Source organism: Prosopis cineraria, unplaced genomic scaffold (assembly GCF_029017545.1).
Source record: "Prosopis cineraria cultivar Desert tree isolate PC_DT_omini unplaced genomic scaffold, ASM2901754v1 PC11, whole genome shotgun sequence".
Taxonomy (NCBI): Eukaryota; Viridiplantae; Streptophyta; class Magnoliopsida; order Fabales; family Fabaceae; genus Prosopis; species Prosopis cineraria.
This window is the reverse complement of record NW_026555342.1, coordinates 43,450,698-43,467,112: the sequence shown is the minus strand read 5'-3', so window position 1 is coordinate 43,467,112 and position 16,415 is coordinate 43,450,698. Positions and strand designations below refer to the sequence as shown.

Genomic DNA, 16,415 nt, shown 5'->3' with positions numbered 1-16,415 from the left:
TCAATCTGGTGCATCCAACAAAACATGGCTGACTTCATTACTCCAGTCTTTGAGATCCTAACTTGTTTGTGTTGTTACTGCACCAAACGAGTAGAATCGATACGCAAGCTTGGAGACAACCCCAACTCTTTGAGAAATGCTTCAAATCAACTCATTGTACTTATGGGTCCTATAATTGTCATCTTCCCATTTTTCTAATTTTGGGCGTTCCTACTTCATTGTCCTCTATGGCATTCAGACATGCTTTTCAACCTACGCGTTCAAATTATAAAAACAAGAGACGAGGTACCAATATGATAAATAAAACAATACTGAAAGCAGAGCAGCCGGGCCAACCCATCCATCCCGATGATGCCGGCAGGATCTTTATGGGAAGGTCAAATGACGAAAATACCCTTCAAAGTCAAAACATTGCTCTGCGCAGCGTGAGCTGTTTGTTCGTTCTCATTGCATTTTTATCATCTCCTTCTCAATTTTGTTTGTTCTCCACTTTTTTGGTGCATCGTCCAAAGATGGCCGACTTTATTTCTCCAATCTTTAACGCCCTAAGCTGTTTGTGTGGTTACTGCGCGATACGGGTAGATTCAATACGCAAGCTAGGAGAGAACCTCAGCTCTTTGGGAAATGCTTCAAATCAACTGAAGAGCATGTACCTTGATGTCAAGATGAAGGTGGATACAGCAGAGCAGGATCCAGATCCGGAGCTGATGGTTTTGAATGTGGTAAAGGATTGGATGGGCAGAGTTGAAGACCTTCAAAATGAAGTCCAAGCCATTCTGCAGAAAGGTGATCAAGCAAATCAAGCCACGTGTTTGGGAGGTCGTTGTCCCAAGAATTGTCGAGCTAACTACAAGCTCCATAAGGTGGTCACCCAGAAGTTGAGTGACGTTAATAGTCTTATAAGCAGAGGGCATTTTGATGTTGTAGCAGAAAAGTTTGCTCGTGATCGGTTTGATGAACTTCCTGTGGACAAGGTTGTGGGTGTAGAATCAACATTTAAGGAGCTATGTTCGTGCTTTGAGAACAATCAGGTAGGTGTCATTGGCTTGTATGGAATGGGCGGGGTGGGCAAAACAACTTTGCTTAAAAAATTCAACAATGAGTTCCTCTCAAAGAAAGCACACATGGTAGTCATCTGGGTTGTAGTGTCTAAAGATGTAAATATGGGAAAAATTCAAGAAAACATTAGGAAGAAATTGCGTGTCCAAGATCATATTTGGGATGACAAGTCAATGGAAGATAGAGCTATTTTGTTATTAAATATCTTAAAGAAGAAGAAATTTGTGTTGTTATTAGATGATGTATGGTACAGAATTGATCTATTGAAATTGGGAGTTCCTTCCCCTAATAATCATGAATGTAAGATAATATTCACGACACGGTTGGAAAATATATGTGGCTTAATGAAAGCACAGACGCGCATAAATGTGAAATGCCTCAAACCAGATGAAGCATTTGAGTTGTTCAAAGATAAAGTAGGTGAAACTACTCTTGAAGACCCTAATATATTGCCTCTTGCAAAACAAGTGGTGGATGAGTGTCAAGAGTTGCCACTTGCTCTTTGTATTGTTGGACGTGCCATGGCTAGTATCATGCCTACTCCTAATGAATGGAGTCGTGCTTTAGAAATTTTGAGGAGTCATCCTTCAAGGGTTTCAGGAATGGTTGAAGATGTCTATTACTTGCTTGAATTTAGTTATGATAAATTGTCATCTGGCACACACAAATCATGTTTTCTGTATTGCTCTCTATTTCCTGAGGACTACAACATTAAAATAGAAGAGCTTATTTTGCTCTGGATAGCGGAAGGTTTTTTGGCTGAGTTTGATGATGATATATGTGAAGCATGGAAGCAAGGAGAAGATATCATTTCAAATTTGAAGCAAGCTTGCTTATTGGAAAATGGTGATTACAAAAGCACAATAAAGATGCATGATGTGATCAGAGACATGGCTCTTTGGGTAGCATGTGATCATGGGACAAAGACAAAATTCGTTGTAAAAAATTGTTCTGATGGGACTAGGGGCCTTGAAGTATCTAATCATGAAAAGTGGAAAGAGATAGAAAAGTTGTCTCTATGGGGAAGGGGAAGGGGTCGTATGAATCTAAATTTACCACAAAAACCTCATTATCCTAATCTTCTCACTATGCTTATCAGGGACACTACTTTGCAAGTAGGCTTTCCAACCCAGCTATTTGACCTTCCATGTACCATGAGAGTACTAGATTTGTCATCTAATAGGGGAATGAGCAATATACCATCAGCAATTGGGGACTTTGTACTCCTAGAACATATGAACCTATCTGGCACAGGTATAACAAGATTGCCAGAGGAGTTGAAGAATTTGAAGAAGTTGAGGCACTTGCTACTGGATGGAGTTGGATACCTTGAATTCCCAAGGGGGATTATATCCAGCTTGTCATCTCTTCAAGTTTTTAGTATGTTTGATGGGGGTGAAATTAAAAGGCTAACAAAGAGGCATCCAAAGTACGATGAAAATGACTTGTTGGATGAGCTGGAAGGCTTAGATCACCTTCAAGATATACGTATTTCTATCGATAGCCCCTCCTCTGTTCAAAAAATACTGACCTCCTCAAAATTGCTAAGGTGCATGCGTCATCTAGAGCATATTAAACGTGATTCATTTAAATCACGACCTGTAAAAGTGAAGCATGAAATTGAAACATTTCCATTTCATGGTGGACCGTTAATAATTGAAGACACGACATCAGAGGTTTCTGAAGCTGAGAATATTCCAAGGCGCTCATTTTGGGGGTATGAATATATAATCATCCTTCGCAAGTTGACTCTCTTTGGATGCGAAAATATAGTTGACTTGAATTGGCTTATACATGCTCCAGACCTTGAATTCCTTGCTTTAAGTGATTGTTACTCATTGGTGGAAGTTATAACAGATGATTTTGGGACTGTTGACACTGAAACAGTGAAAAGTAATCTTTTTTGCAGTCTCACTTATCTTGATTTGAAAAATCTGACGGAGTTAAGGAGTATCTGTAGAATGGCATTACAGTTTCCTTGTTTAAAGGAGATTACTGTAAACAACTGCAGCAGATTGAGGAAGCTCCCATTTAATTCTCAAAGTGGGCTGAAAAATCTACAAAACTTTGATGGAGAACGTCAATGGTTGAATAAATTGGAAGATGAAGCTGCCAAGCATCTCCTCACCTCAAAATTTAAGGCTCATGATTATTCCTGAGGTAAGTTTTACATTAAAATGATTCTCATGACTCCCATGCAAATCTAATGCTTTTTGATTGACCCAAGTGGTGTGTGATTATTATGTTTGTGAAGAATTATTTTCCCAAAATTTCATATGTAATGTTTATATATTTTCATAGAACTGCATAAAAAATAAATATACATAGTAAATTTATAAATATTTTTGACATATAAATCTGTTTGTGCTCTATTATTTGGTTTATAGTTTCTATGGGTTACTCTTACTGATGAGCTTTGCGTGTTTTGTTTTGTTTTAGCTTGGGCTTTAAATTTTATATGGTCTGTTAGCTGTTTTGTTCACTTAGTTTTTCAAAAATTAACAAAAATTAATCTTATTAATAAGGATTTGTCTCATAATCTACAACATCGTGGCTTCAAATCCTCTTGCTGATGTGAGAACTTTGTTGATTGGCGATTTGTGAAAACCTTTGTTAACATTCTTTGAACTTGAAAGCATATTTTGGGACCCAACTTACCTAAACTTTATCTTATAAAAAAATTCAAAAAATATTAATTAGCTGAATATTGGGTTACTTCTTTTATTTTAGTAAATTATTTATGCATACAAATTTTTGTTTATATTTTTAAAAGATCACATGTATCTTCAATTATAGATAAAAATAATATAATAATATTTTATTTTGAAAAACAAGTCATAGGAGATAATTTAGAACAGACGGTAGCATTTGAACGTTCCATAACAAATTTGAACGTTCATCTGCTGCAATGTATATCCACCTTTTCCATGAGACTTCACTATTTTTTTTTTTTTTTTGAAACTTTGTATGTAGGGTTCAACCAACATTCTCCTCTAGCTGAAAACAGGAGTGTCTTTACCGAAGATAAAGATTTCCGGAAATAAATGTGTGATTAGTGGCTGTTCTAAGTGTTGCTATATCCTCTCTCAGTTTGTGTTATTGTGTCCTTTCAAATTCCTTTTATTGTTATTACAGCACTATGATTTTGTAGTTTCAATACTGTTCACCCATAAACAGTACCATATATTGGGTAACTATTTTCTTTTATATATGTTATGATGGATTGCAATGGCAAGTTTCATTTGAATATTTATCATCAGCTCCAATTATTAATATCTAATTTTTGAATCAAAATGGGTGACACCTAGTCTCTCCAATCCATTTTATAGGGCACTTTCTAGAAGATTTTTATTGTACTTAATATAAGACACTTGATAGGGTATTAATTATATTTTTTTAATATTATCCCTAAATAAATTTATTAACTATGAGAGAAAATATATTGAGAATTAGAAAATTTTTCATTTAAATATAGATAAAATTAAAAGTTTATTCTATTTTCAAATAAAGTTATTAATTTAATCACCTCTCATTAATTATGGCGAGGTAAGTAGTTAGAGATGTTTATATGAACTGGAGGAAGTAATCAGTTAATATTTAATGTTTAAGGATTACTTTCATATTGTTTTTTTAATATTTCTTCTACGTTATTCAAACCCATAGGCTCCTCTACTTTCTTGTTGGGCATCAAATGGTTTTCCTTTTTCACACTTGCATGCAAATATTGATTTTTCTCAAATTCAGGTGCTGACATTCTCTTTTGCTTTTTTGTTTTTTTGTTTTTTTACAATTTATAAAAAACATTAATTTGCTACTTGGCTCGCAGCTCTCAACTAGCTGGTCAACTATATATGCCGAACATATTCACCTTTTGTTCTTTGATACCCTAATAATTATAATTATAGAGTCCAAGAGTTGTTATAATGTAAAATCTTTAACCGTGAATATGAACATAATAAAAGACTTTTCTAAATCAAGGAAATGAGAGGTATACATGATGATATGAACACCTCTTCCTTGAAGTTTCAAGAAAAGCAAAAATTCATGCCATTCAAAATAATAGTTTTAGAGTCATCAATTCTTATACATTGTTTAAAAAAAAAAATGAAGAAAACGTTAGACAATTTGGAATGATTGATTTCAAGGTGAAATCATAGCTTACAAATAATCGTTTATGAAATCAAAATTTAGAAATGAATATGGTACAAGTTTCAGTATGAATTTGGAATGTTATATTGTGATGATTATTGGCTGTGGTACAAGTGACAGCCATGAACCACATGTTTCTGGGAGGCACTTCATCATTCAAACCTAGCTTGGAGTACATAATAGATGAAAATATGATTATTCCATTTCAGCATTTATGGATCTCAAAATTAGTGGATATGACTATGAGATTTATCACAAGAAATGCAAAAAATTATAGGATCACCTTAAAAATTCTTGGGCACAAGATTTGCAAACTCAACAAGAATTAACTAATGGTCTTACTAGTTATACTCTAGTTGGAAATGGACAAAAGTTAATAAGGAGCGGGTGACCATATTTTAAAAAATGGATCGATTCTTGAATTTGTAAAAATATTGGTTTAAAATTCAATAATCTAGGAACTGAAAAAGCATATAAGGGAACCAAAAATTGAATAATCCACTTATGGTATAACTGTGATCGGATCAGTGTCAAATAAATTACTATAATTTTATATTTTGTATTGAACATTTTATATAAAAAATATTAATAAAAACCATAGCATTAATAATTAGAAAAGAAAAACCATCTTCAACAGTCAATAGAAGAGAAAACTACAAAATTTTATTCATCAGGTATGGTCAGACAAGTGAAGCATATCCTGCAATTGGAAGACCAAAATGGGAACTTGATAACTGATGAAGTACTTTTTTTTGGTTTTACCAAATATAAATGATGAAGTACTTGATAAATGATAAAGTGACGGTTTGGATTTGCCAATATAATCAATTCTTCCTTACCAAAACCATGGTTTTGGTAAAAAAAACAAAAAAACAAAAGAAAAAAAAGAAAAAGAAATAAAAAACCAAACAATTCATTTTTCTGATAATCAATTTTCCTCCTACAGCTCCGTTTTACCTTGTGCGGTTTGTAGCTACTTTTCGTAATCAATTATTGCATTTGACTGCATTATTATTTGTCACAATTTTCAATCCAACAAAGATACCCTTTAGTCTCGAGGAAAGGATGGTGCACTTCATGCTACCTGAAGAAGGTAGTGTTCAAACAGGATTTTTCAAAACTACTGACAAAATAAGTAAATGCATAAAAAGTAAAACTATGGGATTTTGGAATTAAAACACAGCAAATTTTGATGAAGATTGATATGCAGAAAATCTTAATAATATTATAATAAAATATAATTTAAATTTTTAATGAAAAAATTCTTCTACTTTTAATATGATTTTCAAATATAACTTTCACAAGTAATCATATATATGTTAAATATTATATAAATGTTAACTGGGTCACTATTATCATATTTCATGTTAAATAGAATTTAACAAATTTAATATTATGTGCAATTATATTAATATTTATATCTTAAAAGTTAATGCCCTTTATAGTAATTTGCACGTCTACAATTGATTATAACTAAATCATCTAAATATCTTCAATTCTATTAAAATAAATTTCATAAAAATAATATCTAAACATGATGATGTTATAACATAATTAATTATAATTAAAATTAATTGGATTAATTAATTTTTTTCACAATCAATTATATTCAATTGAAATCTAAACAAGCCCAAACTAAGGTACAATACAAGTTAGATTTACATGTATCAAAATGTACAACATGCTAGCCTTCTCATGTATGCACAAAATCTTCTGACATGATAGCTAACAATGAATACTTGGTCTTGATGGAGATCTTGCCTCCCTCTATACAGAGTTTGGCTCCAGTGACAACCCAATATCCAGGCGTGTCTTCCGGACCCCTAACCTTTTCCTTCGTATCCACAAAGCTGAGCATTTTTGGGGCCTTTATTGGAACAGGTGCCTCAGCACCAGATTCACCCTTGTAAATTATTGGTTTTATGGTATCTTCAATAGGCTTTTCATTCTCAATCACATGATGCAGCTCCTTGGTTAGCATAGTGCTCATCAATGCTGAAAAGAACCCTGACTTTCGAAATGGAAATGAAGAACCATCCCATTCTGATCTGTGAATTTTCGCAGATTCTACCAGGGAAAACCCAAGCCTCAAGAAAAGAACTTCTCTCCTTTTCACATGCTTGACCTCAAGCCAAGCTTTCGTTACAATGGCTGGGGGCTCATCGTCAAGGGAACTATTGTACAATACTGGTGCTGTGTAGACATGTGAAAACTTTTTCCACTTCACCGGTTCAAGGTAGGCTTTATCAATTGGCTCATCATCATATTCACAACCACGATCACAAGAGATTTTAAGGATTTGGGGAAGATTTGAAAGATGCTGAAGATGGACAGCTAGATGATCACTCTTTCTGCCTTCCAAGAACAAGCGTATACCGGTTACAGGTCGACTTCCAGAGTCAACCTGCAAATTGTGAAGTTAGAAAGCAGAAAGTTAGGCGCAAAAACACTGTTTACAGATATAATGGACATTATATAAAATATCAGCCTTGTTTTCTATGAGTACCTTCCTTTCATCATACCAAACATGGCTTTAAGAATGTTTGTGGTCGCATCTTCTAATTAAAGGAGACTTAAGCATGTAATCAGACCACAAACAATCTTAGGCGTGAACCTCTTTACGGTGCTTGGTGGAGGACGTGAATTGCCATAATGGAATGGTAACACGTACCAAGTATAAAAATACAACAGTGATTTCCCCTCCTTTTTGAAACATAAGCTTACCCAACCGTTAGTTCGAACTTCTAATAATTTATACTAAATTACCTTAATGGTGTTAACATAAAGCTTGAATCCACAGAAAGTAAACTGGAGTGATGAAGATTTGTTCTTTTTATGTCGAGGACGAAATCCAAGAGGCAAATCATCATACAATGGAGACCATTGCCGAGGCAACTGAAATTCAAGAAACTGACGAAGTTCTTCTATATGGGGTTTATCTGCATCAAACAAAAACACATGTAACACTCACACCAGATAATTCACATCATTTGAATCCATATATAAGACTATTCTGATATTAACTTCACGTATCAAAAATCATATTTATTGGTATTAGAACAATAAAGAACTGTTAATGATAATCATCACAGTAAGGGCACAATTTTATATCAGGCTCAACCCAATCGGTCCTCTATGGTTTGATCTGAATGTTTCAGAGCAACTTTAAATGAATCTTGTAGGAAATTATTTGAGATTACTTGCTCGAATATGCGTGTAAAGGAATCTATGATATCTTGATAGAAGTGGAGTTTAATGCTGCCTAGGAACCCGGTCTTAGCGTATATAAAAGTGAATGTGAAAGGATTGAAAATGAGCGATCTTCATTCACAATAATTTCACTTTCCATCTTCTCAGAACAATTAATAACTAGTCAAAATCAAAACCCTTCCCTTTATCCTTTCAAGCACATACCAAACCAATTAATAGGTTTCATTGGCTTCAATCATGTTCCATCAGTTAATTAGGCAAGACAAGTTACAGAACCTCAGATTTGCCACGATGCACAGAAAATAAACCACAATAACTTAGTAGTGAAATTGAAAACTATATATGGACATTTAAATAGGCCATAAGGACATGCGTACTCACATCTGAGATACAAATTCATTGCATGGCTAAGGAACCCATGACCTGATCTGGAACTTAGCAGTGAAGTAATGGGGACAAACAGCATTGATATGGCATCAGGTGACTGTGATATAGTAGAAAGCCACTCCTTATGGTGCTGGTGAATACCAACAATACCTCCCTTTCGAACAGAAATGCTTATGAGATCCTGTTTGAAGCACATTTAAATAACAAAATTCAAAGGTGTTAGCAGCACAATGGTTACATAAAACGTTGAAGAAGCATAGTAGTTGAAATTAAAACCAACCTCATTGGTTGAGAGACCTTTTACAACTGGTCTAACAGCTGCAGCAAGAGCTACATCAAGCTTCCACGACTCATCTCTATCATCCTGCATAAATTAAAGAGATGTATGTAAAACTATAACATCGTCACAAAAATCAACATCATGGGATATAAAAAATGTAATTGTGCATACATAATTTTGTACACACACACGTGTTATTAATAAGAAGAAAATATCAACATATTTCTCCTTCCCATTCACCACAATGACTTCATGGTAATTAAGATTAAATTCATAGTGTTATTACCAGTAAACCAAAGGGGAAAAAAGGGGCAAAACTATACATAAGATAAAATATGAAATTGTTCAAAAATTCATAATGCTAAATCACACTGCAAATGAGATAACAAAATAAATTAGATACTGAGTTTGAATCATGAAGAGAAGCAAACCAAAGAAAAGGTTAGGTGTGAGGAAACTCAGATAAACTTTATGATAGACTATTTGTAATTAGGACTTATTTTTGGTAATGCAGTTATATATGAATAGCATCCCTAAATCGCAAGCTGCATGAGACAATAAAACAAGTCTAAGTCATAAATGTAAGTGACAAATGAAATGGAAAAAATTTTTGTACTAAATGTTGAAGAGAGTTAAAATGCTATTTATGTCAGAGCAGAGAAAACTATCCTAGGCTAGTTGAGAAATTCATAGGAAGCACATTCAAAAACATAAGGGATTGATATCCCAAGATCATATCTTAATGATAGGATAAACTAATAAATAAGATTCTTTTGGCAGAAAAATAAAATTATAACAATTATTACAAATAATAACTAGCAATCTCTAACGGTAAGGTGAAAACCTACATGATCTAGTCCCTAGTTTTGAATGCACCACCTTTTTGTTTTTTTTTGGAGGAAAAACAAGTACTGTTGTAAGGTGAAAACCTACATGATCTCGTCCCTTTATTCTTTGTAAGTTCTAAAGTTGCAAGAAATGCCCATTTTAGGGTTATAAAATCCATTTACAGAAAAAGAAAAAAAAAAATCAGCATTTGTGCACTGATGAACGTTCTTTTGTCCTCTAGACCAATTTAGGGCAGGATCTATAACGATATAAAAATTGCATTTTTGCAGTTTTAACAAGTCTACATGGAAATCTCAGCATGTTTTTCATGCAATACTATAAAAGAATTGATTTGATATGGCTATACTAACGTAAAGATATAGTCAGAGTAATGAACACACTTTGTTCTAGACCAAGACATCTCACTAAATGATTTTAGAACTATTAGCCCCATTTGGTATGCACAAAGGATTTTTGAAGAAATGAGAACAAGAAACGTGGAAACGGAAAGCAGAATGGGGATGGATTAAAATAATTTGGTATATCCGCAATCTGTGTCACTTACTTGGAAAGGAATTTACAAGTTCAAATAAAGATATTCTGATCTCACAAAGAATCTTTGTCTTAGATTCTAAAACAAACTAGCATGCAAAAGTGATAGCCTGCTAATAGTATGGAGGAATGGGAGTAGTTATCAATGGGAGATATCACAATCAACTATTTCAAGACAGACGAAAAGATCTAAAATACAATCCTGTAGCTTAATGGGGATGCATTCTTTTCCAGAGTATATAAAATCTTTTTTAGATGGTTAAAAATGATGGTGATGCGTTTCTTCTGAACCTTGAATGTTACTGATGTTTCAGTTTGATCAGTACTGGAACATCTATTCTCATCCTCAGAAAACCTCTTGTCAGCTTCTTTCTTAAGTAATTTCTGCACTTCAGTGGGTTGAAGAATTGATCTTCTGAACTGCTTCACATGAACAACATCCTTACCTCCCATCTTCACCCCAACAACAATATGGGTACCATATTTCTCAATGAACCTGAAGAGTTATGTCATTAAGTGCACCATTCAGGTCAAAGGAAACTAAATGTATGAAAGATAGTAGATAAAACAAGGCTTTTCAATCAGAAACAGCTATAGAATTATATTTTTTTAAAAAAAGATCAGGTTGAATGTTGGATTGAAAATAATAGTTCATTGACTTTCATCTAATACAGGTTGAGAAAATTATCAAATATTTCAGTCAGATATTGAAAGTGAACCTCACCTCATCAGGTTCCAGGTCTATCGACTAGAATTTCATGTTCAGGTGTCAAACTGCATTTCCATGATTGCTCAGACACTAGTGCCTCATTTGGTATCCTAGAAATGTTTTTGCTGGAAATGGAAATGGAAATGGAAATGAAGGTGGAAGTGAGTTTTAAAAGTATGTTTAGTATGTACATGGAATTATGATATATTTTTTATTTAATATATGCATTTATATAATCAATATACTAAAATACCCCTGTCAATTTTTTTTAATTATGATTTACTTTTTATTTAATATATGCATTTATATAATCAATTTACTAAAATACCTCTATCTATGTTTTAAATTATGTATATTTTTTATTTAATATATGCATTTATATAATCAATTTACTAAAATACCCCTATCTATTTTTTTAATTATGATATACTTTTTTATTTAATATGTGCATCTATATAATCAATTCACTAAAATACACCTGTCAAATTTTTTTAATTATGATATATTTTTTATTTAATATATGCACTTATATAATCAATTTACTAAAATACACCTATCTATTTTTTAAATTATGATATACTTTTTTATTTAATATATGCATCTATATAATCAATTTACCAAAATACTCAGGCCAATTTTTTTTAATTATGATATATTTTTTATTTAATATATGTATTTATATAATCAATTTACTGAAAGACTTTCGATTTACTTTAATGATTGATGGAGGGGCAAATCTGTCAAACAATTTCATAATTGAAGTTATTTTTGTCCAAAAAAATTCACTTCCATGGAACCCATCTCATTTCCATAGGCCTTATTATGGAACCCAATTCAACCTATTTTGATGGATTTCATTTCAACATGGAAATCCATTTCATGCACACCAAACAAAAAAAAAATGTGAATTGTAATTCCATTTCCATTTCCATGTCATCATTTCCAACATACCAAATGGGGCATAGATAATTTTATGGTCGAATCAGAAATATGAACGTAACAATTATATTTTCCCAAATTGTAGTGATCTATTATTCAAATGATGTTTTACTACTACAACAACAACAAAAGTAAAAATAGTAACAAATCAACTATAGTATTAATAGAAATCAAAGAAATGAATGAAGGTACAACAAGAAGAAAAACAAAAGCACTTACTCAGCAAGGGCAGCAGGGTTCCATGACACAGGCACTTGGCTTTTCACATGCTCAGAGAGCTCTACGTGGGCTCTATCTAACTCAACACTATACAAAGTTATGAACCAACCATCAAATGCAAGACCTTTAGTGGAAGCTGCATCTTTCTTCCAACTGTTCCTCATGTCAAACATCGCATTGAATAAACCAGATGGAACCTTCCCTGATAAAGATAGCTCTAAATTGAATTGTTCAGACATCTGCAACAAAGAGAATTTGGAAGAATTTCCATGATTCAAATTCCATCCAATTTAGATAATAAGATATGTGTTAGTTGACAGTGTACATCTCTAAAAAATTACATCCGTACAAGCATGATTCCATGTAAGTTTAAACTAGAAAATTAAATGATTTTCTTTTTGAAATCATATATGGATACTACCAAAAATAATAATAATAATAATAATAATAATAAAAGGTGATAGTAGCGCAAAGTTGTTGAAAGAAAAAAATAATACAGATAAGAGGCTTATGACTTTTTTCTCATTCGGAAACTTCAGTGATTACCTGACAGCAACTTCAACCTTAATCTAGTTAGAAATTGAAGCAATCTGTGAATTACTTCTACTGAGGTTAATTTTTCCCTTTCTTTTAAAAAAAAATGTAGATAACCTGAAGTTTAGAAAAATTTACAAATATGCTATCTAAAGGTAAATTACAAGCACGTCCCAATTTAAGTATTAAAAATACCCCTTATGCAATTTATAGCTGAAACATTATACTAACCTCTTATGCCATGTTCTCCTTAATGTAAAAATGAGTAATAACATAATCATGTGCTATAGCTGGTGCCACTGAAGTATTGTTCATCAAGTATTGAAGTTATTTCATAAAAAAAATAAGATCAAAATTCAACACTTTTAGCGTTTTACATTGAGAATACATAAAATGTGGAAACTCTAAATGATTTGTCCTCGCTGTTGCTAAAGTATCATTGGTACTGCAGTAATTTTCAAAACAGACAATCAGTCCCCAACATGTGAACTGTACCCTACCTTCAGATGCTAGGACATAAAGGTAAAACCCCAAAGTACGCACATAGTTTGTGTCAAGAAAACAGTAAAGAATGCTATTTGACCCTTGAAGTAGGGGTGGTTATAATAGTTCAAAATCACAAGTGATATATATGCCATTAATTCTCTTCTGGGGTCATTTAAGACACGTTCGTTGAAATAGGTTAACTAATACCTCTCAATGAGTAATGTCCCCGGTGTTATACTTCTGTCAAAATCCTTGGTCCTATTAAGAATCAACCATGTAAGAACTCAATACCATCAACAAAAGCAAATGAGCCCACGGCCATTAGTCCCCATCCCTGTTTGGTCTAAATGGTGGAAAAGTATTTTCTTTTCTCCCCACCAAAATGCCTATAATTAATTAGTAATATTGTCATCATATCTTCACATTCATTTCTTTCCTTTTTATCTCTTCACAAATACATTATATTCATACGTCCAATTCAATGCAAATTGGCAACACATACACCCCTACCAGAGACTCAGTTGTGCTTTTGTCAAATTGCTACAAAATAAATAATTTGGTATTATCTTATCTAAAAGTAGTAAATGCTATAAAAGTAAAAACAAAAACAAAAAGTAAGCTTAAGAAGCTATAGACCATATTGAGGAAGTTGCCTGATGGAAGGACAGAACTTGGGAGGAATCTCTGAAGCTTTCGCCCCGATGGCACTTGACGGAAGCAGAAACGTTGGGAACAATAACGCCGCCGGGGAAGACGAGCTCCTTTGTCCGGTCACTGGGAAGGTCGACGATTCTGGCCTTGCATCCCGATAAACGAACGTCCCTGCAAACATCGTATCCCAATCCAATCGCCGCAACCGCTTTCTCTGCTGCCGATTGCGGATCCAAGCCTCCATTCCTTAAGTTCATCATTCTCACTTTCCCTGATTCATTGACGATGATCGACGCGAGAAGTCAATAACAACCAGTTATTGACTTGCTCGACCAAATTTTCTGAGGTCATCGCCGGCCCCACCGGGAAACTCCTTTTACGCGAGACGGAAATTGCACCTTCTCTTCCCTCGCCGACTTCCATGACTTGGCTCTGTCCCAGCCAATCGCTACATTTGCCTTGTTATTTCTTCACTGGACCCTAAATAAGCGCGGGAACTCGGAAGTCAAAACAAAACCATGGTTATCAACTCATTGCCATCGTCAAAGCTGGCAGAGTGCCCCATAATTGAGCCATTGCCCAGCCCAGCCTATCTCCAGGGACGCGTTAAAAAATGGGCCCAACACATAGAGGGGCCTTTTGACCTTGATATCACCCTGGGCTTTGATTATATTGAGTATCATCAAACGAAAAAATGAAACAAATTTTATGTATTGAGATAAAACTGGTAAATAAATATATTCTCTATTGAATAATAGTCACATTAAGGGCAAAGAGGCAAAAATATTTAAAAAGTCATTAACCATCAGGAGCATCTAATAGCCTAAGGTAAGAAAAAGTGCACAAGTACTAGTGAATTTTTTTTTATGCATCTATAACCAAACTATTAAAATTTAAAGGCATTGACAGCCATGTTGTGGGTATAAAATAAGGATTTGGTCACAGATGCACTAAAGAAATAACTTTATAGGTACTTGTATACCTTTTTTTACTTGAAGTTATTGAATACTTTTGGCCAATGACTTCTTAAGCATTTTTGCCCATTTGCCCTAAAAGTTGTTATTCAAGCAATTAGCACCACTACTCCAAGTCTGCACTGAATGCAAATTTGTCATCCCAATTTCATATTTTGCAACTTTCTCTTTTAAATTTGCAATTTCATCTTTTTGAATTTGCAACTCATTTTCTTGATTTTAATAAGAAGCACAAATCTTAATGGTTAAATTTGAAAAGTAACATATTATTTGAACACTTATAATAATTTGCAACTTTGTCTTGTTGCATTTGCCACTCGTTTTTCTAATTTTAAAATTAAAAATAAATTGCATTATATGAAAATATTAGTTAAAGTATTAAGGGATTTACTTTACATTTTAAAATTTATTGGGACTTTATTTAAATAAAATGATTCCATTGGAACTTAAGTGTCATTCACCCAATAAATAACTTCTCTTAAAACACTTATAATGGTATAGAAATTAACTAACAAGAGAACCAATATCTATAAAGAAAAGGGAGAATTTCATATTAGACCATAGATGTGACTTAATAATTAAAAATCAAGACCAAATAAATCTAAAAATACACTGCAAGGTGTTAGGATTGAATTGAAAATAATTCTATAAGGCAAATGGCTAAAGTGGTCTTAATAAAAATGAAGAAAGAGTATATGAATTACTGCTTAACATGACTTGTTAAATGCATGACATGATTTGTTAAATCCCTTATATTATTTGCTAAATGTGTAATAGTGAATTTTACAAGTTAATAAAGTAACTTGTCATGTTAAATCCCTTGTGAAAAACTACTTAACATGACTTGTTAAATGCTGCATAATTAACAAGCAACATAATTGACTTATCAAAGTAATATAAGGGAATTAATAAGTAATATAACGTTTTTAACAAGTACATGTTAAGATAATAAATTTAACAATTTTCAGATTTAATTGGGGCTTGATAAATTCACAAATAATATTACAGATTTAACAAGTAATGTAAGGAATTTAACAAATCATGTTACACACTATTCATATTTTATTTCTTCATTTTTATTAAGAGCATTTTAGTCATTTATCTAACAAAATTATTTTCATTTAAATCCCAGCAATCTACAATGCATTTTCAGATTTATTCAGTCTGATTTTTAATTTAATCACATCTATAGTCCTAGTATAAAATTCTCCCTAAAGAAAAAGGGGGAAGGGAAAAGTCAAAAAGAACAAGAACTAGTAGCAAGGCATGAGTCCAAGAATTTCTCTCTTCCAGCTAGCATATTTGGTAATATCAATACGTTGATGGTTAAATTTTGATCTGTCTGATCTTAACAACTTCAATTTGTTTTACTTCATAATCTTTGACTAACACAATCCCAATTTGTCTATTAAGGGGCAAAAGGACATAAACCAAGCAA

At 33.0% G+C, this 16,415-nt stretch overlaps 2 protein-coding genes across 4 annotated transcripts; one reads left to right on the top strand and one right to left on the bottom strand.

Annotated features, from left to right (window-relative positions):
* Positions 1 to 212: 212 nt before the first annotated feature.
* On the top strand, positions 213 to 4,310 carry LOC129286803 (probable disease resistance protein At5g63020). Its single transcript, XM_054922854.1, has 2 exons — positions 213 to 3,219; positions 4,033 to 4,310. Exon 1 carries the CDS (start codon positions 228 to 230, stop codon positions 3,216 to 3,218), a length of 2,991 nt encoding a protein of 996 aa, XP_054778829.1. The 5' UTR covers positions 213 to 227; the 3' UTR covers position 3,219; positions 4,033 to 4,310.
* Positions 4,311 to 6,766: 2,456 nt separating this feature from the next.
* Positions 6,767 to 14,466, bottom strand: LOC129286032 (MACPF domain-containing protein NSL1-like). 3 transcript variants are annotated; one of them, XM_054922075.1, is made up of 8 exons: positions 13,989 to 14,147; positions 13,560 to 13,610; positions 12,333 to 12,571; positions 10,757 to 10,961; positions 9,086 to 9,169; positions 8,800 to 8,986; positions 7,975 to 8,147; positions 6,767 to 7,612 (listed from the first exon to the last, which is right to left on the bottom strand). In XM_054922075.1, the coding sequence occupies exons 3-8, from the start codon at positions 12,569 to 12,571 to the stop codon at positions 6,902 to 6,904; spliced, it is 1,599 nt and encodes a 532-aa protein (XP_054778050.1). In that variant the 5' UTR covers positions 13,560 to 13,610; positions 13,989 to 14,147; the 3' UTR covers positions 6,767 to 6,901. The 3 variants fall into 3 exon arrangements, with proteins under 3 accessions (XP_054778050.1, XP_054778047.1, XP_054778049.1); XM_054922072.1 differs by lacking the exon at positions 13,560 to 13,610 and having other exon boundaries at positions 14,006 to 14,466; XM_054922074.1 differs by lacking the exon at positions 13,560 to 13,610.
* Positions 14,467 to 16,415: the final 1,949 nt, after the last annotated feature.

Coding starts and splice junctions, on each gene's coding strand:
- LOC129286803 (XM_054922854.1), top strand. CDS start 228: ATGGCATTCAGACATGCTTTTCAACCTACGCGTTCAAATTATAAAAAC.
- LOC129286032 (XM_054922072.1), bottom strand. CDS start 14,263: ATGATGAACTTAAGGAATGGAGGCTTGGATCCGCAATCGGCAGCAGAG. Junction 12,572..14,005: donor AAGTTCTGTCCTTCCATCAG/GCAACTTCCTCA, acceptor TCTTTGTTGCAG/ATGTCTGAACAATTCAATTT. Junction 10,962..12,332: donor AACCCTGCTGCCCTTGCTGA/GTAAGTGCTTTT, acceptor ATAACTCTTCAG/GTTCATTGAGAAATATGGTA.